The following is a 25,345-nucleotide window of genomic DNA, read 5'->3' on the forward strand; positions in this document are numbered from 1 at the left end:
GTCTTTGTTCTCCAAAGCTTTTAATTTCTGTACTAGGATGTCCCTTTCTTTGGCGACCATGGCCAGGTCGGAGGTGGCGTCCTGCAGACTGCGCTCCATGTTGTTCAAAGCTGCCTGAGTCTCTCTGAGTTCTTCATCGTATCTGTTCCTCAGGACCTTGAAGTCTTCGATGAGCTGGTCTCGGTCGTCCTGCAGAGCGACCATGGCTTTAACCATGGACTCATTCTGAGCCTTGGTGTTTTTGCTTTGTGTTTTAGCCTCCGATAGCTGCTGCTCCATTTCCAAGAGATCTTTCGCGAGATCGGCGACTCGTCCATCGGCCGTCTCTCGCTCGTTTCTCATCAGCACCACCTCGCGCTCGAAGGCGTCCAGCTCACTGTTGTATTTGTCCTCAGCTTCACCAAGGCTTTTCTCCGTTTCTTTTTCCAACAGCTGCATTTTCTCCTTGAGCTCGTCATTGAGGAGTTTCTGAGAGAGAATTCTCTGCTGGAGGTCATTACATTCAGCTGCTTTGGCTGCCACTGCTTCCTGCAAATCACTAATCACTTTGCCTTTATTCGTCGAGACTTTTTCCTTTTTAAGAGTAACAACATCAGCTTCAAGATTTGAGACATGAGCTGTTAGCTTCAAGGTCTCTGCTTTAAAAGTATTGCTTGCTTCTTCTTCCTTTTGAAGTTCCAACTGAGACGTTCGTTGCTGTTTTTCTGCTGCCGCCTTTTGGCTTTCGAGGTCTTTGATCACATCCTGTTGCTTCTTTAGCAGGATCTTCAGCTGGTTGTCCTTCAGGAATAAAACCTGGTTCAAATCCTCTCTGTAGCGCACCAGTTGTGCCCTGAGCATAGCGTTCTCAGAGTTGAGATCATCCATTTGGTGCAACAGCTTCCTTATTTCATGTTTAAGGCCTTTGGTGGCGCCACCTTCCCCGTCGGCAGAGCCGTCTTTACCCATGAAACTTAACTGACTCTTTGCTTCAAGTATTCTGTATTCTGACATCAATCGCTCCCGTTCACTCTGTAAAGACGCCATCGAGTTTTTAAAGGACTCCATCTTAGCAGCCATCTGCTCTTTTTCCTGGCTAGACTTGGTAACTTGGATTTGCAGACTTTTCACCTTTGCTTCAAGACCTCTCAACACTTGGTCAGCCTTTTCTCTCTGGTAGCGTGAAGAGGTTAACCGGTCCTCATAAAGCGCGACCTGGGTACGATAATTGGTCTGGAGTTGTTCTAGATATCCTGACATCTGTCCGTCTTTACACGACAGTAAGGAGGAGATCTCAGAGTCTTTGCTATGCAGGAGTGTTTTGAGTTGCAGTGAAAGTCCCTCTTGCTTCTCAAAGTCAGCTTGGACTTTGTCATTTTCAGACTGTAAAAGGAGCAGCTGAGCATCCGAGTCTTCGTTTAACTTCTCTAATTGTTGTAGATTTAGCTGCATCAGAGAAATGATACCTTCTTTGTCAGCCAGTTCTCGGTTTAGAACGCTTTTATCTTTTTCTAATCTATCAGCGTGCGCACCCAGTTCCCTAACCTGCACATCCATGAGCTCTGCAGTCTCACTAAATTCAGCGTTGCTCGCGCTCATGATGAAGAGCTGTCTCTGCTGAGCGGCGGCGGCCATAGAGTATTCATTGAGAGTCCTCTCCAGTCTGGACTTGGTCACTCGGACCTCATTCATCTCTTTATCTTTCACTCTCATGTCATCCAGGAATCGTTTGATCACGAAACCCTGTTCTAGGAGCTGGTTATCTTTCTCGTGTAACGTCTTTTGGTACAAATCGTTCCACAGTTTGGAAGCATCTGCTCCCTGAGGAGTGGCAGATAAAGCCGAGAGCTTCGCCTCATCCGTCTCCGCTGATCTTTTGAAAGTGATTATCTGCAGATGTTGAGAGTCGAGCTGCTGCCTCAGTTCATTCACCTTCTGACTTTCTTTCTCCTTTAACTCCTTAAGATCATCAATCTGTTGCTGTAACATGACTTGATTCTCCATGTAGGAATTGTATTGCATCTCATCTATATGTTGTTGTCTTTTCTCTATGAGCTGATCCTCAAACTTTTTACTTTCCTCTGACATGTCCAGAGCCAGCTGATCTCTTTCAGACTCGACACTCAACATCGTTGCTGTGGCCTCCTGGAGGAGATTCTTATGTGTTATCAGCTCAGCTTCAACTTGTTTACTTCTCTCCTCTAATACCGCCATTTTCTCCGAGCTTTTCTTCATTTCTTTCTCAGACTGTTCACGGGCTGACCGAGATGTCTTCAGAGCCCTCTCTAGATCTAAAATCAGTTCCTGGTATTTGATGCAGTTATGCTGAAGCTGATTGATCTCCTGATGCTTTTCTTTGAGAAGCTCTTGCAGTTCTTTCTTCACATTTTTAGTGCCTTCACTGCCTCGCTGAACCGTCTTCAGCTTCTCCTCAAACTCCCGGACTAACTTCAGCTGCTCCTGTTCTTTCTCTTGGCGAACTTGACTGCTCATGTCTTTGCTGACGGCTAGCTGAGAGGACAGCTGCTTGTTCTGGGTTTGCAACACAGAGACCGACTCGGTCAGATCGTCAATCCTCTCAGTGTTCTTGAGGATCACAGTTTCCAAATATTCATTTTCATTTTTAACTTTGTCTGAAATCTCTTGAACATTTTCAAGCTCCTCCTGCAGAAGTGACTTATCATCCTCTAGGATTCTCACCTTCTCATTCAGGTTGATAGTTTCTCGATTGTGTCTGTTGATTATGTCTTTGAGCTCTTTAATGTCATCATCTTTCTGTCCCAGTTGAGCTTCCTGATCATTCTGTATCGACTCAATTCTTCCAGAAAGGTGTTGCTTCTCTTTCAGTAACAAGTTGTACATTTCCAACTGAGCACCGAGTTCTGTTTTCTGGGATTCAATCTGAGCTGTCAGTGAGTTATTCAAACTCAGAGCTTCATCAAGTTTTAGTTGCATGTTGTTTGAGTAGTCATTTGATTTGGAGTGCTTCACTTCCAATGAACAGCTGGCTTCTTCAAGCTTTTCTGACAATTGGTTATTTTCAACCTCAAACTCAGTGAGATTCTCTTTAAGTCGGCAAATCTCGGTCTCTAATTGCTGATCTTTTACAGTCATCTCGCACGTCGCCATTTTGTGGTTTTCTTCAAGCTCAGTCAGCTCTTTTCTCATTTTCTGATTCTCATCCTCCAGCTCCTCAATCTTCTGCCGTTTCTGTTTGGAAAATACGTGCATCTTCTCTGTAATTCTTCCATTTTCTTCCTCCATCTCTCTCGCTTGCTTTTCCAGAATCTCCATCTCAGATTCATGTTTGTGGATTTTCCTGAGGGCTTCCTGCCTATCTCTTTTAGCCCCTTCCAAAAGCTGTCTCATCTTGTCCATTTCACTGCTCACATTTTCATAAGCTTGTAAAAGAGATTCGTACTCTTGTTTCAGCTCGGCGTGTTTTGACTTCCACTTGGTAAGCTCGTCTGTTTGAGAGTCTTTAAGAGATTCCAGCTGGCAGGAGAAAGCCTGTTTCTGCTGTGTGGTGTTTTCTATGGTTAGCTTCAAGCTTTCACAGGCTGCGGATAAACTGCGATTATCATTTAAGATGCCGTCAGCGTGAGTCCTCAGCCCGTCTCTCTCCTTGTTTAGGGATGACACAGAGCTTTCCAAGTCCGTATTTTGTTGCTTTAACTTCAGCACTGATGCCTCCAGAGTGAAGTAGTCGGCTTCGTTAGCTACATGTTTTTCTGACAGCTTTTCTACTTCCTCCTTTAGCATCGCAGTTTCCTTCAAGAGTTCTTTTCTGGAAAGTAAAGCTGCTTGAAGTTTCCTGGTTAGGAGAGCAACTTTGCTTTGGTTGTCCTGATTATTCATTTTGCCGCCATTGTCTCGAGATTTCTGAAACTCATCAGACTCTGTTCTCATCTTTTCAATGGTGGTTTCATTTATTTTCATTTGTTGTTGTAATTGCAGTTCAAGTGCAGCAATTAGTTCTTCCTTTTCCGAAACTTGAGCCTGAGAAACAAGCAAGGCATCATCTCTCTCCTTTAGTTTCACTTCAAAGTTTTCAGCACTTTTGCAAGACAAGCTTACGACTTCTTCGTTAACATCGGCATACATGTCAGGCTTGTTCTGATGTACCTGCTCATTCACTTTCTCCTTTAGTTGCTTATCCAGGGTGGTTACCTCATTTCGGAGCTCATCTATTAATCTGTAAGCATTTTCTATTTCTTGCTTCAACAAATCCAAATGTGATTGTTTTTCAGTGCAATGAAGTTGTGCTTTTTCAAGCTCCTCAGTCAAATTGCCTCTTACGTCACTGAGCTGCTGCTGTGTTTCTGCTAAAGTCTTTTGTACGTTTGAAACGTCTGAGGATTTCTGTGAAACTAAATCAACTGTTGTCTCGAGTTCCACCTTCAACGTATTACTGTTCTCCAAAAGAGCCTTGTTCTCCTCCATCAAAAGTAGATATTTTCCTTCATTTGCGTGCATGCGTTCCTCCAGTGCAGACTCAGCGATGCTCAGACGGGTCTCCAGAGATGTATTTTCATTCAATAAAGCTTGCTTCTCCCGTTGGCTCTGCAGCTCAGCAACTCTAATTGTTTCCAGATATTTCTCAACTTCTTCTGTTTTCTCTGTTACTTCTGCCTGAGCTTTCTCCAAGTCAATCTCTACCTCTTCTTTTCTTGCCATCTCAAGAGACATACTCTCACATTTGGATTTAACATGTTCCAGCTCTTTCTGCAGGTTAGAAAGAGAATGGCACTGGCTCTCTTTCTCCGCCAGAGCCATCTTGAGATCTTGGAGAGTTGTATCCCTCTCCTCGACAAGCTGTCTTAAGGTTTTAAGCTCATCTAGATCAGACACAGAGTTATTATGGAGCTCCTCCAGTTCCCTGACCTTCTCGTCGAAGTCTAACTGGACGGCGTTTAACTCATTGGTCTGCTGACAGCGCTGCTCCAGGAGAGCCTTGTAGTCGTCTTTCAGTTCGGCTAGCTCTTGAGTTAATTTATTTTCACTTTCTTGAGCTTTCTTCAGGGTCTCTTTGCGTGCCAGCAAGGCAGCCTGAGCCTTTTTCTGTAGCTTTGCCTTTTCAAGCTTGATTTGAGCAAGCTCATTCTCTAAATCAACAGCAGTAGATGTGGAGGACGATCTGACCTTTATCTCATCTTGATATGTCTTTATTTCATTTTGAAGGTCTTCTAATTTTTGCACCCAGCTTGTCTTCTCTTGGTCGAATGCTTCCTCCCTCTCTGAAGCAGTGGACTGCAGCTTCTCCAGCAGAGAGCTTTTCTCATTCAGCGTTTGCAAAGTTTCTGACAAACAAAGTTCTTTCTCGTTGAGTGTGGCTTTCAAGACTTGTTTTTCCGACTGTAATTGTTCCACAAGTCTTTCACTTCCAAGTTTGTGTTCAAGAATCTCTCCTTCTTTCTCAAGAAGTCTCTTTTCAAGAACTGACACATGTTCTTCATATATCTGAGCAGACGCCTGGACTTGATTATTTACTTCCTGTAATTTATCCTGTAAAAGTGAAACCTCCGTTTTAATGTTTTCACTCTCTTCTTTCTGGCTTTCATATCGCTCGATTTTCTTCATCAGATCCTTTCTCACAACGAGAGCAGCTTGGAGCTTCTTCTTCGCTGCGTCTTTCTCTTTAGACACCTTGGCTAGTTCACTCTTTAGATCGTCGTTTTTCTTAATCAGCTCGATCTTCTCTGCACTCATGGTGTCTATTTCACTGTGAGAGCTTGAAATCTGTTCCTCTAACTGCTGAGACATCTCTTCAAGCTTCTTCATGGAGGTGTTGTGTTCCCGCTCCATGCTTTCCAATTGTGCCGTTAGAGATGATTTTTCCTCACCGAGTTTCACCCTTTCATTTGAGGCTGATTCTATGAGTTGGGCGATGGATGCGTCTTTATCCCTTAACTGCTGACTGAGTCCAGCAAGAAGCTCCTTCTGCTGACTTATCTGAATGCTCAAACAGTTGATCTGCTCATATTTCTCTTGTGATTCAAAGTGTAGAGACGAGTGTTTGACAGAAGCTTCTTTCACTTTCTCTGACTCAGCGTTGAGCCTTGTCTGTAGATGCTCGACCATCTCTTGCAAAAGTGACATTTGTTGACCCTTTTCTTCATTACTCCTCTCTCCTTTCTCAAGTGTGTTCTGGGTGTTTTGTAATTGTGTCACGGTGTTATCCAACTCATGTTTCAGAGCAGCTACCTCCGACTGGTGACTTTCTTGTAATTGTGTAATCATGTCCTTTAAAGAGGCCTTTTCTGTCCCTAAATCTGCTGATCCTTTAGCTAACAAATCTGTGTTGGTACCATTCCTGATCACTACAAGTTTGTGTAACTCATGTTCTGCCGCTTTTAGAGCCTGTTGCAAATTATCATTGTCATTATCCTTTTCCTGGAACGAAGCTAAAACCTTCTCCAGTTGGATCCTGGATGCTGCTGCCTCCAGCTCTTTGGCGCGCAGTTGATCAGACCCCTGCCTAATCGCAGATGAAGCCTCTGCTAGTTTCTCCTGCAAACTGTCCAGGTCTCCTTTCAGAGCATTAACTTTAACATCTTTAGACTTCATTTCATTTTCAACACTTTGCAATTGTTCTGCGAGTATGTTCCTATCCTGTTTCTCTTTATCCAAAACTAAGAGCCACTCTTGCTCAGAATCCTGCAGAATTTGCTCGATCCTGTGAATGTTTTCTTTTAATTGAGAAACTTCCTCATCTTTGGCACTAACCTTAGCTTGAAGGCTCTCCTTCTCGGACGTCATTTTCTCCTTTGTGCTGCTGGACTGCTGCTCCATTTGAACCTGGGAGGCCAATATTTGATGATGACTCCTTTCCAGCCCCTCCTTCTCTGCTAGATGTTTCCTAACCTCCTCCTGTAAATGTGTGTTTTCATTACTGACGGCCGTAAGAAGCTTCTGGTGCTCGTTCTTTGACAAACTAATCTCCTCATTTAGCCTCTTATTCTGCTGTTCTAGTTTCTGCATTTCCGACACCAGCTGGGATGCGTGTTTGGCCTGCGATGTGTACTGACTGTTAATCGCATGGAGAGCCATTTCCCTCTGCTCAACGTTTTCTGTGAGAGCATTCATCTGTAACACGACTTGAAGATGTTGTGATTTGAGTCTGTCTATTTCGACGGTCAGCAGTGAAACGCTTGCTTGATGAGAAGCAAACGCCTCGTCCTTTTCGTTTGACAGAATGGAGTTAAACTCTTCTGTTTTCTGGAGTTTGTGATGCGTCTCAGATAAATCATTTCTCAGAGTTTCTACCATCGTCTTTGCCGTCTGATGTTCGTCCAATAACCTCCGAAGGTTTAACACCTCATCAGTCCTTTGGGACACTTGCTGTCTCACATCCTGCAGCTCCTCTAAGTTAGCTGCATACTTCTCTTGTAGGTTGTTAAAGGCACTTTGTGTTTCTTCTGCTGATTGTCTGAGGTTTGCAGACTCGGTGGACAGCAGTTGGATTTGATTCTGTAGCTGTGACACCAAGCCTGTGCTTTCCATGAACTGAGATTTGAAGAGCAAAGCTTCATCGGATCGTCTCTGGATTTCCTGAAGGGTCTTTGATTGTTCCTGAAGAGCGGACTCTTTTTTTCCCAAGGCCTTTCTCAGATGTTTTGCTTCAGACATCTGAACTTGGAGGGTGCTGTTGAGCTTTGTGATCGATTCCCCAAGGTGGGACATCTTTTCTTTCAAGCTCTCACACTCCACCTCTTTGGTTTGTAGACTTGAGTTGAGGTTTTCGACGGCAGCTGAAGAACTACTTTGATATTCAAGACTTGATTGTTCTTTTTTCTCCAAAGTAGTTTTCAGGATAGAAGACTCTGAAGAAAGACTATCGACTTCACCTCTGAGTCTAAACACAGATTCTTCAAGCTCTGAAACCTTTGCTTTTAAACTGACATTGTTGTCTTCGTTCCGTTTCAGCTGCTCCTCCTGCTCACTAATCCTACTGTTGAGTTTCTGGATCAAATCATGTTTTTCTTGCATTGCCAAATTAAGCCTATCTTTTTCCGAGTCTACAGTTTTAAGTTTGTTGTCCACATCCCAGACGGCTGTTTTGAAATGTGTCACCTCGTCCTGTGCTTTGGACAACTCTGCCACTGTTTTCTGAAACTCAGATTTCAATCTTGTATTCTGCTCATTCAGTGCTTGAATGTTATCGTTACAATCGATGATCTCTGCTTTCCTCTGCTCCTCTTTCTGACCGTTTTCTGCAGTGAGTTTCTCTACGGCACGCTTTAGGTTTGTAATCTCAACCTCTGCCTCTGCAGCGCTCTGGTTCACGGCACCGAGCTGACCGCTGAGCGAGATCACCGACTCGCTTCGTTTGTCCAGCTCGTCTTTCTGGTTATATAAAGTCTTTTCTTTTTGCTCTATCTGCTGTTTCGCCTCCGAGCACTCTTGCCTGAGTGACTCGAACTCACCCTGCACCTGTGATATTAAGGCTTTCTGTTGCACAACTTCATTCTGATAGAAACTACTCTCCTCTGCTTTCTGCTGCAACATCTTGTCTTTCTCCATCAGCCCTGACTTGAGGACAGATCCTTGTTCCTGAAGCATTGATATCGTATCCTGAAGTTGCAGCAGTTGGTCCTGCTGAGCGTCCAACTGTGAACTTTGCTGACTGACTTGCTTCTTAAAGGCATCGAGTTGCTCTTCTAGACTTTGAAGTTGTCCTTCTCTCTGCCTTAACGTTTTCAACAGATTGGCACATTCACTCGTTTTCTCCAGCAAACCTGCAGAGCTCGACGTTTCGCTTTCCCGCAGGATCTTTTTTAATTCATCTCCTGCAACAGTAAGCATCTCCTTTTCATTCAACACCTCTTCAATAATCTTCTGCTTCTCCGAGATTTGACTTTGAAGCCCAGAGATTTGTTCTTGGAGTGACTTCCTCTCAGTGGCTAGCTCAGAAACAGATTTGATGTTCTGCGCTAACTCCTCTTGTAGTCTCTGATTGTTTTCTGTTAGGCTGCTAATCTGTACGCTAAAACTGGAGTTCTGTTCAAGAGTCGCTTTAAGGCGTCCATCAAGTTCAGATAGAAGTTGTGTTTGCTGAGAAAGCTGCATTTCTCTGCTTTCACAAGCGGCACGGAGTTGCTGGTTTTCCTCACGTATTGCCTGGATGTTGCCGTTTAAGCTAGCTATCTCCATTTGCCTGCGTTCAGCTTCAGCTTCGAGCTGTCCGGCCTTTTCTTCCAGGACACGGATTTGTTCACTCAGAGACTTAACAGATTTGTTAGCATCGTTGACTTTGTCTTTTTGTTTTTGACACTGCTGCGTCATTTGTTTCAACTTCCCTTCTTTCTCTTCAATCTGCGTGCGAAGCTTTAAGTGGTCCACATTTTGTGATTCAGCTTCTGCTTGTAGCTTAGAAACAATATCTTTCTGTTGTGTAATTTCACTCTGCAAACTGTCGTACCCTTCCTGTTTCTCTTGTAATATCGTATCCTTCTCCATTAAGCCAGACTTCAGACCTTTCTCCTGTTCTCGCAGCAGAGAAACAGTTTCCTGAAGTTGTGTTTGCTGGTTTTGTTGGGTTTCTATCTGCGCTCGATGCTCTATTACAACCTGGTCTTTTTCTGCCATGTCCTGCTGAAGCTGCTCTACCTTAGAAGATACACGTTGTACTTCTTCCTGCAGATGTGTCACCTTGTCCTCCCTTTCCCTGAGTAACTGGCTGAGATTACTACATTCATTTGTTTTCGCTAAGAGGACCTCTGAGGTTGAGTGCGTGCTTTGCTCAAGAACTTTATTCAACTCATTTCTGCGATGAGTCAAATCTTCTTTAGCCCTTTGTAGCTCTTCAATTATTGCGTTGTTTTGTGAATGCTGAGTTTCCAATGCGGATACTTTGGCTTGCAAGGAATCCTTTTCAAGTGAGACTTCGGAAATACTTTTTACGCTTTCCGTTACTTCCATGTCAAGTCTCTCTTTCTCTTTCGTAAGGCAATCTACCTGCTTCTCAAGACTGCTGTTGAGTTCAAGAGCAGACGTGACCTTTCCATTCAGTTCATTTGCATTCTGCTTCTGTAGCTCCAGCTCCTCTGTTAGCCCTTTGAGTTTATCTTGCAGCTGCTTTTTCTCCGTCTTCATGGTTTTTAATAGACCTCTGAGTTTGGAGATATTTTCAGATTTGCTTTCGAGTTCATTGCTCAGTTTCTCCTTTTCTGAGTCACGGTTTTGCATCTCAGTGTTGAAGTTCTGCCTCTCCTCCTCAGCCTGATTATCTGTGCTCTTCAGTTTGTTTTCCAGTGTTGCTATAGGTTTCCAGTTTCTCCTGTATGTCCTTTTTGATGTGCTCCTCACTCTGTACCTGCACCTCTAACTGGTTGGACAACGTCTGCATTTCGTGATTGTATTTCTCCACCTGAGCCAAGAGTTTGTTCTGTTCCTCCTTGGACGATTTCAGTTCTTTCTCATACGTTTGCTCCTTGTCATTAAGCTGCTGCTGTATCTGCTCGCTGCTGGTGTTTTTGTCTTTGAGCTGCAGAAGGAGTGCTTCTGATTCCTGCTGCTTTTGTGTGGATAAAGTCAGCTGCTCCTGAAGTGAAGCGATATGCGTTTCACATTCAGTAAGATGGTTACGCTGGCTCACGATCTGCTTCTGGATCTCCCCTCGAAGGTCCTGAATGGTTTTTTTATCTTCTTCAGTTTGCCTTATCAGATGTTCCACTTCAGTCACCTTACACTCGCTTTCCTTTTTAGCGTTAAGCAGCTCCATCTCAGTGTCTTTGAGTTTCTCCACCAGCTCTGTGATCTTTCCATCCAGATCTTTCTGCTCTGAAGTCTGCGACTCTCTGAGAATCATGGCTTCCCGCTCTACTTTACTCAGAGCAGTTTCCACACGGACCAGGGTCTCGTCTTTGAGTTTGATGTCTTGCTTCATCATCGTGACCTGCTCCGCGTACTCCGCCATGTTACCGGAGAGCGTTGATATCTCTTCGTCCTTCTCCAACTACGACATCTTTAAGTCTGTCGATTTCCCGCTCACAGCTCTGAAGGTCATGAATGAGTTGGGCTCGTTCTTCTAAGTGGGCGGAATTTAGTTTGTCCAGCTCCTCGTTGGTCTGATCGAGCTCAGATTGTAGAGTTTCGATGGTGACTTCCTGCTTTTGGGCCTGAAACGAGGAGATAAAAAGAGTGATGTGAGGCAAGAGGATATTTATCACAAGTCCAAAGTCATATTTGATTAGCTCATATCACATATTCTTTATGGTAGTGTCAAGAAGTAAAACATAAATGTCAATGTATGCAATTTAATGCAATGAATGCAAGGTCGCTCAGAAGCATGGACGGTTATTGTAACAGACTATAAACAATACAAAATCACCAAAATCAGATACTTAACGACCAAAAAGAGATACAAAATGACCATGAGAGATACAAGACAAGATAACAACAAGAAATGCTGTATATAAAATGGTCCAAAAGAGCGGGAAATTGACCAAAATGCGATAAAAAAACAACAAAAACTGATTGATATTCTCATTTATAAAATCTCACCTTCTCCTTTAACACGCTCAGCTTCTGAGTGACGTCAATCACTTCTGACTTCAGCTCTGAGCACTGTTTCTCTGAGACGCCGCCCTTCTGAGAAACATTCTCCAGCTACGGGACAAAACACAAGAAATACACAATTACATTCAGCTCAATATTGAAATGTGACGTATACAGAAATAAGGGGTCAGAACGTACGGTGAGCTCAGTCTGGAGGAGCTTGTCAGAAACGTCTTTGTACTGAGTTTCTTTGTCACTCAGAGATTCTCGCAGGCCGTTGATGAGCTCCAGTTTCTCCGACGTCTTGGCCAGCGTGTTCTCCTTCTCGATGAGCGAGCTTTCCAGACACTCCTGCGTGTTGCTCAGTCTGAAAAACACCATCATAGTGACTCTGATAACACTTCAAGAGTAACTTCAAGGCAAAACTGTAAAAAGTATTTATGAAACTCACTAATATATACATTTTGACATATTTACTGTATATGTTTTGTGTAATTCTGCACATTTTTAGATGGAGTGATACTTTAATCATCCCAAATTGGGAAATTATGTTAATTATTTGACGTAAACTTTCTAAGTTTATCTTGATATATTCCACATACTGAATGTTTTTTCCTTCATTATTCCAGTATATAACATATTTAGAAATAGGCTATTAGAGATAATGAGTCATTTATCTTTTGGTACTTTAAGTACATTTTGATGCCTTTTGTACTTTAACTTAAAGGAGAGCTATCATGCTATATTTGAATAATATATTGTAGGGCCATATAAGGTATAAGGTATATTTATACGTTTTCTTTTTCAAAATACCAAACAGATCATGCATTTTAGCCATGCCTCATTTCGCTCTATTTTGCTCTCCTCCACCCTGCATGCTCTGCAGCTGACCCCCCTGCAAAGGAGGGGCCGAGTTACGAGCGTCATGTTACCATGCTGTTACCATGCTGTTACCATGCTGTTACCATGCTGTTACCATGCTGTTACCATGCTGTTACCATGCTGTTACCATGCTGTTACCATGCCACAGCAACCTCTCATGCCCCTGATAGGTGGAGAGTTGGCCATATAGGCGGAGCTCCTCGTCACTGATGTCAGACTATTTTCAAATCTGTATCAGATCCGTTAAAGCCCCGTTTTTAGAGATTTGGGTACGGAGGAAAAGAGAGAGGGTTGTGTTTTCTGACACTTTGAGTTCCCTGACACCGGGGACACGTATTCATGTATAAAAGACGTACAAAGGTGCATTTTGCATGATAGGTCCCCTTTAAGTACATTTTGATGCCTTTTGTACTTTAAGTTAAGAAAGCTTTCGAATAAAAGGACAAATACTTTATTACTATTCAAGTGATATAAAAAAAAGGCAATCAAACAATCAAACTATGTGATCAGATATATTTCAATGTAGGAAAAGGAAGTAAGAGTGATTTGGTGCGGAGAATAATGTTTTCTCTCAGTGATTGTGCTGTTAAATGTTTGTTGTTCATGTATTGTGTCTTGATATTTGTCTGTTGATGTTACACATGGAGCTGCTGTGATGAAAGTCAAATGTCAGACTTGATCTGACCATTAAAGCATTATCGTATCGTATCGTATCGTATACGTAGCTTACCCTTTGAGCTGCTCGTTGAGGCTGCTCACCAGCAGCTGATGTTTCTCTGCGTCTCGGCTCTGTTGACTCCGGACGCTGGACAGCTGGCTCTGAAGTCTCTCCGACTCGTTCTGAGGTGGCAGAAAAACACACATGAATATGCAAAGATTTGATAAAAAGCCACGGAGAAAAGACTCACTGCACACAGAGCAGGAAGCCGAGAGGAGCTGTGTGATTCATACTCACTGCTGTTGACATTAGGGCTGCAACATTTAGAAAAAATAACTAATGATGATTATTTTGACTGATTTATTAAGTCTGTAGTATATCGTTCGTAGGCCAGGACTTCTCTGAAGTTCTACCATACCTCATTCAGATATTTTCAGATACTTTGCCTTCACCAAATGTTCCTTTTACTGCGATTCGGATGTTGTTAGACCATATGTGATAAAACAATAAATTGATTGAGCAGCCCTAATTGATAACAGAATATTTCAAATCCATTTTCCCCAGTTATGTGGAAATAATACACTTTTATATTCAAAGACGGGAGTGAAATGTGATTAAGGACACCCGGTGAGTCTGTGACTTCATATTATTTTGAAAGTCAGAAGGTGTCCAGGATCAAACGACACACCACACCGTTAGCCGTCACCGCCAGAGGTGCTCTCCAGCGCGGGCACACACACACACACACACACACACACACACACACACACACACACACACACACACACACACACACACACACACACACACACACACACACACACACACACACACACACACACACACACACACACACACACACACACACACACACACACACACACACACACACACACACACACACACACACACACACCACACACACACACACACACACACACACACACACACACACACACACACACACACACACACACACACACACACACACACACACACACACACACACACACGAGAGGCCACACACACCTGAGGGAACCAATATGGCTGCTCATCTTCATCTACATCAAACGTCACCTGTGTTAGAAGGGTTTGTTACAAACTCCTAGTCCTCAGGGGAAAACATGCAGCTCACTCATCGTTTCCTCACGAGGCGAGTCAGGATTAAGAGTTAGATTTCAGTGTGAGAGAGAACGTTTAAAGGTCCCCTATTATACTGTTTTTCATCAATATATTACAGGTCTCAGATATATACAGAACATGTCTCTGATTGGCTGAAACACCAAACAGATCATTGCAGCATTACCCATAATCCCCTCTGTTTCAGCCCTGTTTCCAAAGTGCTGATTCTCTGTCTGTTACTTTAGATGAAAATAAGGAGCCCCTCCCCACGCCCCTCTGAGAGAGATTTGGTTAAAAAGAACACAATGGTGCTCTAGGAGGAGATTCAGGTGATAAGGGGGGGGGGGGGGGGTTACCTTACCAACATGTTGATGTAGAGGAGACATGAAGAAGAGGGGACACATGTTGATGTAGAAGAGACATGAAGAAGAGGGGACACATGTTGATGTAGAAGAGACGTGAAGAAGAGGGGACACATGTTGATGTAGAAGAGACATGAAGAAGAGGGGACACATGTTGATGTAGAGGAGACATGAAGAAGAGGGGACACATGTTGATGTAGAGGAGACATGAAGAAGAGGGGACACATGTTGATGTAGAGGAGACATGAAGAAGAGGGGACACATGGTGATGTAGAAGAGACGTGAAGAAGAGGGGACACATGGTGATGTAGAAGAGACATGAAGAAGAGGGGACACATGTTGATGTAGAAGAAACATGAAGAAGAGGGGACACATGTTGATGTAGAAGAGACATGAAGAAGAGGGGACACATGGTGATGTAGAAGAGACATGAAGAAGAGGGGACACATGTTGATGTAGAAGAGACGTGAAGAAGAGGGGACACATGTTGATGTAGAAGAGACATGAAGAAGAGGGGACACATGTTGATGTAGAAGAGACGTGAAGAAGAGGGGACACATGTTGATGTAGAAGAGACATGAAGAAGAGGGGACACATGTTGATGTAGAGGAGACATGAAGAAGAGGGGACACATGTTGATGTAGAGGAGACATGAAGAAGAGGGGACACATGTTGATGTAGAGGAGACATGAAGAAGAGGGGACACATGGTGATGTAGAAGAGACATGAAGAAGAGGGGACACATGTTGATGTAGAGGAGACATGAAGAAGAGGGGACACATGTTGATGTAGAAGAAACATGAAGAAGAGGGGACACATGTTGATGTAGAAGAGACATGAAGAAGAGGGGACACATGGTGATGTAGAAGAGACATGAAGAAGAGGGGACACATGTTGATGTAGAAGAGACATGAAGAAGAGGGGACACATGGTGATGTAGAAGAGACATGAAGAAGAGGGGACACATGCTGATGTAGAAGAGACGTGAAGAAGAGGGGACACATGTTGATGTAGAAGAGACGTGAAGAAGAGGGGACACATGTTGATGTAGAGGAGACATGAAGAAGAGGGGACACATGTTGATGTAGAGGAGACATGAAGAAGAGGGGACACATGTTGATGTAGAAGAGACATGAAGAAGAGGGGACACATGTTGATGTAGAAGAGACGTGAAGAAGAGGGGACACATGTTGATGTAGAAGAGACATGAAGAAGAGGGGACACATGTTGATGTAGAGGAGACATGAAGAAGAGGGGACACATGTTGATGTAGAGGAGACATGAAGAAGAGGGGACACATGTTGATGTAGAGGAGACATGAAGAAGAGGGGACACATGGTGATGTAGAAGAGACGTGAAGAAGAGGGGACACATGGTGATGTAGAAGAGACGTGAAGAAGAGGGGACACATGGTGATGTAGAGGAGACATGAAGAAGAGGGGACACATGGTGATGTAGAAGAGACATGAAGAAGAGGGGACACATGTTGATGTAGAGGAGACATGAAGAAGAGGGGACACATGTTGATGTAGAGGAGACATGAAGAAGAGGGGACACATGTTGATGTAGAGGAGACATGAAGAAGAGGGGACACATGGTGATGTAGAGGAGACATGAAGAAGAGGGGACACATGGTGATGTAGAAGAGACATGAAGAAGAGGGGACACATGTTGATGTAGAGGAGACATGAAGAAGAGGGGACACATGTTGATGTAGAAGAAACATGAAGAAGAGGGGACACATGTTGATGTAGAAGAGACATGAAGAAGAGGGGACACATGGTGATGTAGAAGAGACATGAAGAAGAGGGGACACATGTTGATGTAGAAGAGACATGAAGAAGAGGGGACACATGGTGATGTAGAAGAGACATGAAGAAGAGGGGACACATGCTGATGTAGAAGAGACATGAAGAAGAGGGGACACATGTTGATGTAGAAGAGACGTGAAGAAGAGGGGACACATGTTGATGTAGAGGAGACATGAAGAAGAGGGGACACATGTTGATGTAGAGGAGACATGAAGAAGAGGGGACACATGTTGATGTAGAAGAGACATGAAGAAGAGGGGACACATGTTGATGTAGAAGAGACGTGAAGAAGAGGGGACACATGTTGATGTAGAAGAGACATGAAGAAGAGGGGACACATGTTGATGTAGAGGAGACATGAAGAAGAGGGGACACATGTTGATGTAGAGGAGACATGAAGAAGAGGGGACACATGTTGATGTAGAGGAGACATGAAGAAGAGGGGACACATGGTGATGTAGAGGAGACATGAAGAAGAGGGGACACATGGTGATGTAGAAGAGACGTGAAGAAGAGGGGACACATGGTGATGTAGAAGAGACATGAAGAAGAGGGGACACATGTTGATGTAGAAGAAACATGAAGAAGAGGGGACACATGTTGATGTAGAAGAGACATGAAGAAGAGGGGACACATGGTGATGTAGAAGAGACATGAAGAAGAGGGGACACATGTTGATGTAGAAGAGACGTGAAGAAGAGGGTACACATGTTGATGTAGAAGAGACATGAAGAAGAGGGGACACATGTTGATGTAGAAGAGACGTGAAGAAGAGGGGACACATGTTGATGTAGAAGAGACATTGAAGAAGAGGGACACATGTTGATGTAGAGGAGACATGAAGAAGAGGGGACACATGTTGATGTAGAGGAGACATGAAGAAGAGGGGACACATGTTGATGTAGAGGAGACATGAAGAAGAGGGGACACATGGTGATGTAGAAGAGACATGAAGAAGAGGGGACACATGTTGATGTAGAGGAGACATGAAGAAGAGGGGACACATGTTGATGTAGAAGAAACATGAAGAAGAGGGGACACATGTTGATGTAGAAGAGACATGAAGAAGAGGGGACACATGGTGATGTAGAAGAGACATGAAGAAGAGGGGACACATGTTGATGTAGAAGAGACATGAAGAAGAGGGGACACATGGTGATGTAGAAGAGACATGAAGAAGAGGGGACACATGCTGATGTAGAAGAGACATGAAGAAGAGGGGACACATGTTGATGTAGAAGAGACGTGAAGGAGAGGGGACACATGTTGATGTAGAGGAGGACATGAAGAAGAGGGGACACATGTTGATGTAGAGGAGACATGAAGAAGAGGGGACACATGTTGATGTAGAAGAGACATGAAGAAGAGGGGACACATGTTGATGTAGAAGAGACGTGAAGAAGAGGGGACACATGTTGATGTAGAAGAGACATGAAGAAGAGGGGACACATGTTGATGTAGAAGAGACATGAAGAAGAGGGGACACATGTTGATGTAGAGGAGACATGAAGAAGAGGGGACACATGTTGATGTAGAGGAGACATGAAGAAGAGGGGGACACATGGTGATGTAGAAGAGAACGTGAAGAAGAGGGGACACATGGTGATGTAGAAGAGACATGAAGAAGAGGGGACACATGTTGATGTAGAAGAGACGTGAAGAAGAGGGAACACATGTTGATGTAGAAGAGACATGAAGAAGAGGGGACACATGTTGATGTAGAAGAGACGTGAAGAAGAGGGGACACATGTTGATGTAGAAGAGACATGAAGAAGAGGGGACACATGTTGATGTAGAGGAGACATGAAGAAGAGGGGACACATGTTGATGTAGAGGAGACATGAAGAAGAGGGGACACATGTTGATGTAGAGGAGACATGAAGAAGAGGGGACACATGGTGATGTAGAGGAGACATGAAGAAGAGGGACACATGGTGATGTAGAAGAGACGTGAAGAAGAGGGGACACATGTTGATGTAGAAGAGACATGAAGAAGAAGGGACACATGTTGATGTAGAAGAGACATGAAGAAGAGGGGACACATGGTGATGTAGAAGAGACATGAAGAAGAGGGGACACATGCTGATGTAGAAGAGACATTAAGAAGAGGGGACACATGGTGATGTAGAAGAGACATGAAGAAGTGGGTTTTGAATAATAGGAGACCTTTAACGTTCTGGATGCTGAGGTTACCTGAAGCGTCTCGATGCGAGCTTGCAGCTGCAGTCGGTCCTCCAGATGTTGGCAGCGCTCCTCCAGACTCAGGATCTGCTCCTGCAGCTGGTTCCTCTCCAGCTCCAGCTCCTCCACAACGGAGCGCAGACCGTCTGCAGGCAGCAGAGCAAAGGTGTGAGGGATGAGACATAAAGGAACACGAATCAGAGAAAGGCCTTTAATGGGGAGGTGGAGTTACCATGGATCTAAGAGGATACAATCAGCATCACGTGCATTTCCACTGCATCTTTCTGAGTCGCCACATTTTTCTATTATGACTTTTTTTACACATTTGTAGGGTGCTATTTAATTTAATCAAACATGACTTTGATTGGACAATGTTGAATTTTCCATCGTGCTGGATTAGTTTTATTTTTAACAAAAACAACAGTCTTATCCGCTGATTCATCCAAAAAAACACTGTCTTTAATCACTGATAAATTATGCTACAGTAGGGCTGCAACACATTCAATGTTCTTTCTTACATGTCTTGTTTGATGTCTAGAGGTTTTTTTATTAACCTTGAAAAATCCGTAATACAAAAAATGGATTGATTGGATAAAAGGAGTTAGTCATTATTTACTAAACCAACTTTAAATACTACATGTTGTCTTTGTTCTTAATTATAGTAAATTACATGATTGTGCTCATGTTCCCAAATGCCGGGAAAAAGCGGGAAAATCTAGAGGAAAGATTGAGTGAGTGGGAAGTCATAATCACAGGATGCAAAGTGTGAGGAAACTATTAAACATGGGGTCATTAAAAGACATTCTGTGTCAGGCGTTGATTAAAAGACAAGATGAGAATTCAAGAGTTCAAGGTTTTGCCGCAAACAACCAGAAAATACATCAGATTTCCATTTAGAAACACAACTTCCAAAATTATCATTTTCATTTCAATTTGCTTTTCCTACATGCTGATTTATTTTTTGATTGCATGAACGGCAGAGGATTAAAAGACAACCAGCAGGATGAGAGGAAATGAAGGAAAAAATAATGGAACATGCAAAACGATGAAAAACAAAACTTACCACAATGGGTGCACGTTGTCACCTACATATGATCTCGCAACAATTCAATGCATTCAGTCGACCAATCCAAAACAACACTAGCCAGCTCCACCAGCATGCACGTGTCCAAAGAAACAACTTCAAATGATGGAAATGTAAAACGATGAATGAGTGTGTCTCTCGGTGTTACACCAATATTCCCAGAGTTAGTTTAATAAATGTTTCAAATTAGTTTCAATTGAATTTGTAGATATAGATCACCCAGTTCTTAGTTCACAATATTGGCAGGTTAGATGAAGAAAAACAAAACCACCACAATTGCTCAATAGGGAATGGGAATCGCAGTGCATTCTGGGACGTGGTGGCCATCTTTGAAAATAGCGTCATTAGCTTTCAACAGTCATCTGTCTGTTTTAACCAAATTGATTGAAGTACACCTGAAATATAAATGTCTTTACAGAGGGAAACTCTTCACAGAGGAAGATGAGTGTTATTTTACTAAATTAAAGTTAATTAATAAGTTATGAGAATAATGGAGAGTACACAGTTACTGATGTTGGCGCCTCTCTGGTGTTTTGGTGGTTTAAAAGCTAACGTTAGGCTATAAAGGAACTACAGCACGGTCACATGACTTCACCTCACCACCGCTAAGCTAAAGGAGGCTAATGTTGGGCTATAAAGGAACTACAGCACGGTCACATGACTTCACATCACCACCGCTAAACTAAAAGGTGGCTAATGTTGGGCTATAAAGGAACTACAGCACGGTCACATGACTTCACATCACCACCGCTAAACTAAAAGGTGGCTAATGTTGGGCTATATAGGAACTACAGCACGGTCACATGACTTCACGTCACCACCGCTAAGCTAAAGGTGGCTAATGTTGGGCTATATAGGAACTACAGCACGGTCACATGACTTCACGTCACCACCGCTAAGCTAAAGGCGGCTAATGTTGGGCTATATAGGAACTACAGCACGGTCACATGACTTCACGTCACCACCGCTAAGCTAATGGCGGCTAATGTTGAGTATGATGACGTTTAGTCGTCTCATTTAGACTCTTGTCAGCAACCAACGTTTTAAAATGTACCAGTGGGCTGTTAACTGACGTATTTTATGTTGTGGAAGAAAACGTTAACATTTCTTCAGCTTATGTTAACCACAGACCTTATATCAGGATAACAATCAAAAATACATCCAGAAAACCATTGATCTCCAGACCAGTTGACAGAAGGGCTAAAATCCTGACTAATTCCGGTTTTTCGACTAATTCCTACACCACTCTTCCCATTCCCTATGAAGTAAGTTTGGAGTGTTATGGTGAAAACGACAAAATAACCCAAAGACACTTTATCCAGAGTAACGTGCGGATGTGTGCATGCCGGAGTAAACTGTCCAGCGGGTCTCACACCTGTGTCAGGAGAACTGAACTCGGGCCACCAACCTCCCATGTTCTCTCCCTCCATCTGGGTGGTGCTCTCCGAAGGACCGTGAGGGTCCTGGAAGGGGGTCTGCCCGTCAAACTCAAAATCCTCCTGCAAGAGGGAGACACTTAGTAAAAGGCAATGACATAATAACTACCTCCGAACGCATCATTCTAATGAAAATAATGAAACGCAGATATTCAAGTGTACAAAAGTTGTATCAAAAACACTGCCCGTCAAACTCAAAGTCCTCCTGCAAGAGGGAGACACTTGATTAATGTTCAAGTTCAAGGCTTTGATTGTCATTTGTACATAGCTACAGTGCAGTTATGACAATGAAATCCTTAGGTCACAGGCTCCTCCAACAGTGCAACACAATAACACAGAAACAATAGTGCAAGTAAATACAATAAAATATAATATAATATAAATAGTGCAGAATAGTCTAAAGTGTAAGCAATTAGATATCCACTTAATTATACAATTAAAGTATAACTTATACTTGTAGAAGTAGTGCCATAAAAGTCTCTATACAAGTGATAACTAATTTGTAAGTTAATGAATGTATGGATGTTCTGAGTTCAGGTGTTTAACAGTCTTATGGCCTGTGGAATGAAACTGTCCCTGAGCCTGGTGGTTTTCTAGCTGTGATGAATCTCACTCAATAACACAGATAATAGTGAAGCACACAACGAAAAGTAAACAAACACTGAAAAAAAGCGGGGGGAAAAGGCAGAGTTGGAGACACGGCAGCGTTCATCACCGGCGCCATCTTTATTCGAAGGCAGGCATTTTACGATATCTTTCTGGTTATCCATGTGTATGTTCTCATGGATCTGCGTTTCTCTTTTGATCGTATTGTGTTGCTGCTATAACACCTGCATTTCCCTACAGGGATTCTTTTTATCTTATCATGCATTAAGTCAGGTCTGTCAATGCCGGAGAGAGAGAGAGCAAAAACATTGACCAATTACGTCCAGAACGTATGCCCAAAGATGATTCTTAATTTCTACTTCACTGGTTCTCAATTCCTGTTCTATGGCTCTCTCTGGCGTAAATCAAGGGACAACCATGATTTATGTGCACCATTTTATAAGCATTTAACCCCTGTTCTCCATGTTCTGATTAAGTTTTGTTATTGCTTTGTTCCATGTTCCTCGTGTTATGCCGGAGAGAGAGAGAGAGAGCAAAAACATTGACCAATTACATCCAGAACGTACGCCCAAACTTCACTGGTTCTCAATTCCTGTTCTAGATTCAAAGGCAAGGCAAGTTGATGTTTATAGCACCTTTCAACACAAGGCAATTCAAAGTGCTTTACAAAAATTACAGACATTAAGCACATGGTATTTAAAAACAGTCATTAAAAAGCAAAGGTTTTATTGTCATATGCACGAAGCTACAGTGTGGAAATGGCAATGAAATTCTTCTGAGCTCTTCTATGGGTCTCTCTGGCGTAAAACAAGGGACAACTATAATTTATGTGCACAATCTTTCATAAACAATACACTAGGGCTGCTCAATTAATCGTATTTTTATCGCAATTACGGCTTGCAATGATTACGAAAACAACGTAATCGAAATAAAACGAATATTTTTTTATTGGTTTTTCAGTTGAATTAAACTTAAAGTTCAGGGTAATCAACTGTTAAAAACATACTGTTCACATTTCTCGAATAAATTGATGTTTTCAAAGTAAATGGATAATCGTTTTTAATAATCGTGATATCAATTATTGACCCAAATAATCGAGATTATGATTTTTGCCATAATCGAGCAGCCCTACAATACACACAGATAAGCATTCAACCCCTCCACCCACCTGCAGGCTCCGTTGAGCGGGGGTCAAGAGCTTCTTGCTCCGATGTTGGCCGAGACCCCGAGCTTGAGTCAGCTCCTCCTCCAACTCCTGCTGCCGGCTGGCCAGTGCTGGATCGGAGCAGCCAGGAAAGAACCAGTCATCCTCAATCAGTTTTGTGCCACAGGGAGAGGGGGGGGTGTTTATGGATGGAGGGGAAGTGGTGGGTGTAACAGTAATGAAATGCTAGGGAGGGACAGATTGATGTAAAGAGGCTAAAAGAAGACTATTTTCTGCAGAGCTGAGGTGGATGGTGTTTGATGAAGAGGGAGGTGAGGCACTTTCAACACTACGTATGAACTGACATATGAAAACAGAGTTATAAAACAGTGAAGGCAATAAGAGAGACAGAGAGAGTAAAGGGCGGAGAAAGAGGAAGTAAAGGGACGTCCACACCAAGAACAAAAACTATCAATATAGATATACCGTGTGGATGTGAGCCACTGTGCTTCATTTACTGATCGTAGTTTCATGTCTTCATACTTTATCAGGTCATTCGCCTTAAAGAGGACAAATTATTTTGATGCTGCCGTGTTTTATTGTATTTTGTAACTTTGGCACAACAATTTCCCTCCAGATAAATAAAGTCCTGTCTGTCTGTCTGTCTATCTATCTATCCATCCATTCATCCATCCATCCATCCATCTATCTATCTATCTATCTATCCATGCCTCCATCCATCTATCTGTCTATCCATCCATCCATCCATCCATCTATCTGTCTATCCATCCATCCATCCATCCATCCATCCATCCATCCATCCATCCATCTGTCTATTTATCTATCTATCCATCCATCCATCTATCTATCTATCTATCTATCTATCCATCCATCCATCCATCCATCTATCTATCTATCTATCCATCTATCTATCCATCTATCTATCCATCTATCTATCCATCTATCTATCTATCCATCCATCCATCCATCTATCTATCTATCTATCTATCCATCTATCTATCCATCTATCTATCTATCTATCTGTCCATCTATCTATCTATCCATCCATCCATCTATCTATCTATCTATCTATCTATCTATCTATCTACCTATCTATCCATCTATCTATCTATCCATCTATCTATCCATCTATCTATCTATCCATCTATCTATCTATCTATCTGTCCATCTATCTATCTATCCATCCATCCATCTATCTATCTATCTATCTATCTATCTATCTATCTACCTATCTATCTATCTATCTATCTATCTACCTATCTATCCATCTATCTATCCATCCATCCATCTATCTATCCATCCATCTATCTATCCATCCATCCATCTATCCATCTATCTATCTATCCATCCATCCATCTATCTATCCATCTATCCATCTGTCTATCCATCTATCTATTATGCTCATTTTCCAGTTTCAATAGAAGCATGAGCATCTGGATTTTTATTTCTCTAAATGTTGATTTAGATTTACAATATCAACGTTATACAATTAGGTTATACACTTTGCTTTTTTCCAGGTGCTGTGAGTCCCATAAACGAGACTCCCTGCACATATTCTTCCGGTTTAAAGCCTTCAAGTTGCTTAAAGGGAATAATTATTTGAAAATGTGATTTATTTATACATCGATAATTTAAACTTATTATTGGTGTCTGAAATTGTATCTGTCCCATCCAGGATTTCAGGTTTATAACTGTTGCTGCCAATACCTGAATTATTAAAAGGTGTTATCTTAATCATCGTTTAATGAGTTTCAGAATAATAAAGTCTAAGGTTATTAGCTCAAAGCAGGCCCTAATAATGGGTAATGATGACCTGTATCTTCTGTTAGTTGCTATTCATGAATATAAGATGTAAATAATTGTATAAATAAATAGTAATAATATGAAATCAGTTGAAAAATAACTTCCACTGTGTGTTTTTCAGCACCATGTAGGAGAGGAGAGATGCTTTTCATTTTACTCATCCAGCCTCCTGTACTGAACAAAGACACATTTGTATTTGGATAGATTCTGATTTTCCGTCAGTGTTTCCATCGTCATTATTGATTCAATTGATCATCGTTAAGTTGTGGATGTGGACTCCTCCCTCCACTTGAGCTTGAAGGATTCATAAAAACTATATTTATAGTTATTGTTCTTGATATGGATGATCTTTATTGAAACTCCAGACATGTATGAATTTGTTATGTTTGCATAATGGACCTGAGAAACACTTAACAAACAACATCCAGGTCAGAGCCATGCACACCTAATCTGCACAGCGAGAGAAACACAGCATCACACACGTGGGAGTCAGAGGAAGTGGCTAAACGACTTTAAGCTAAACACACACTTAAAGCCGGAGTTTTTTACCACAGTATCTGATTTGATCTGAGGGGGAGTTATATGTGCTTTTGTGGGTTTTCATTTAGCAGCGTAGAGATGCAAGCAGGGGAGTGCCAGATTGTTTTTGGGAGCGAAAAAAACATATTTCCATCTGTTTTGTGACAACAGGCTGATTTTAACGTGAGGGGAGAGAAAGTGGGGTGAGCTCAAAGCAAAGGGAGAAAGAGAAAGAGAG

General features: G+C 42.5%; 1 protein-coding gene across 1 annotated transcript in view; it reads right to left on the reverse strand.

Annotated features, from left to right (window-relative positions):
• LOC117547758 (golgin subfamily B member 1-like) overlaps positions 1-25,345 on the reverse strand; it is a 58,736-nt gene that overhangs the window by 14,780 nt on the left and 18,611 nt on the right. Inside the window, 9 exon segments of the mRNA XM_034218573.1 lie at positions 1-10,242; positions 10,244-10,936; positions 10,938-11,099; positions 11,485-11,589; positions 11,677-11,845; positions 13,091-13,200; positions 18,507-18,640; positions 20,954-21,077; positions 22,789-22,895. The exon segment at positions 1-10,242 is cut by the window's left edge and continues 273 nt beyond it. Coding sequence (XP_034074464.1) covers positions 1-10,242; positions 10,244-10,936; positions 10,938-11,099; positions 11,485-11,589; positions 11,677-11,845; positions 13,091-13,200; positions 18,507-18,640; positions 20,954-21,077; positions 22,789-22,895 — 11,846 coding nt within the window.

The sequence above is a fragment of the Gymnodraco acuticeps genome, unplaced genomic scaffold (genome assembly GCF_902827175.1).
Source record: "Gymnodraco acuticeps unplaced genomic scaffold, fGymAcu1.1, whole genome shotgun sequence".
Taxonomy (NCBI): Eukaryota; Metazoa; Chordata; class Actinopteri; order Perciformes; family Bathydraconidae; genus Gymnodraco; species Gymnodraco acuticeps.